Below are 942 nucleotides of genomic sequence, written 5' to 3'. Positions count from 1 at the left end.
ATGCTACTAAAGTGGTTAACTATTTTTTTACACATACTCTATTCATTAGTTTCCAATAACTTAGTAAAAGCTTGTGGATGTCAGCCGCGGTCATACAAACCATATTTAGAACGATCAAAATTTTTAGTGAAATTGGCAAATTCTCATAAATTAAGTGATCTTGCGCTTATCGGTACTCATTCGTCATTTTCTTACAATCTGCCAAATAAAGAGATACAAACACAAGATTTGAATATTGTACAGCAATTAAAATATGGAATACGTGTGTTGGATATTAGTGTTCGTCCCCAATTTAATACCTTCGAAATTTATCCGTTTAACTTTTCGAAAATCTTTACTTTAGATAATGCAATAGAGATAGCTAATGAATTCCTGGACTCTAATCCTGGTGAGCTTATAGTTATGCTTATAAATCAAGATCATCCCTCTACATACGATCTAACCTTGAGTAATTGTGATATTATGAATTTTTATATAAACGATATTTCCAATGGAAAACGTTTGGTTAAAAATTGGCAGTTCAATGATACTATTGGGCAGCATAGTGGAAAAATTTTATTAGCCAGTACAGATCAGTCATTTGACAATTGTACTTTTTATATAAAGGATCATTGTCTGATTCAGAATAATGAGATGATTCGTAAAACTAAAAAATCCATTAGTATTGAAGTGAAATGGTGGCATATTCATCAATTAAGAGTGAAAAGTGCAACTGGTTCTCACAAATGTTATATAAATAATTTGAGTCTTCTCGATGGTATTCATGGTCGGCATCAAATTGCAAGAGATGGTGGTTTCACCTATCTTAACGGCTGCGCTAAACCATTGAACGATTTGCTAACCCAATCTTTTACCAACTCACATCGTGCTTTAAGTATTGTACTGGCTGATTATCCTACTCAAGAGTTAATGGACGCAATAAATAACAGCAATTTTTCCTAA

General features: G+C 32.5%; 1 protein-coding gene across 1 annotated transcript; it reads left to right on the top strand.

Annotated features, from left to right (window-relative positions):
* LOC130678785 (uncharacterized) lies at positions 1-942 on the top strand. Its single transcript, XM_057486261.1, has one exon. It carries the CDS (start codon positions 1-3, stop codon positions 940-942), a length of 942 nt encoding a protein of 313 aa, XP_057342244.1.

Source organism: Microplitis mediator, chromosome 1, assembly GCF_029852145.1.
Source record: "Microplitis mediator isolate UGA2020A chromosome 1, iyMicMedi2.1, whole genome shotgun sequence".
Taxonomy (NCBI): Eukaryota; Metazoa; Arthropoda; class Insecta; order Hymenoptera; family Braconidae; genus Microplitis; species Microplitis mediator.
Note: the sequence above shows the minus strand (reverse complement) of the source record. Positions and strands in the feature narration are given on the sequence as shown.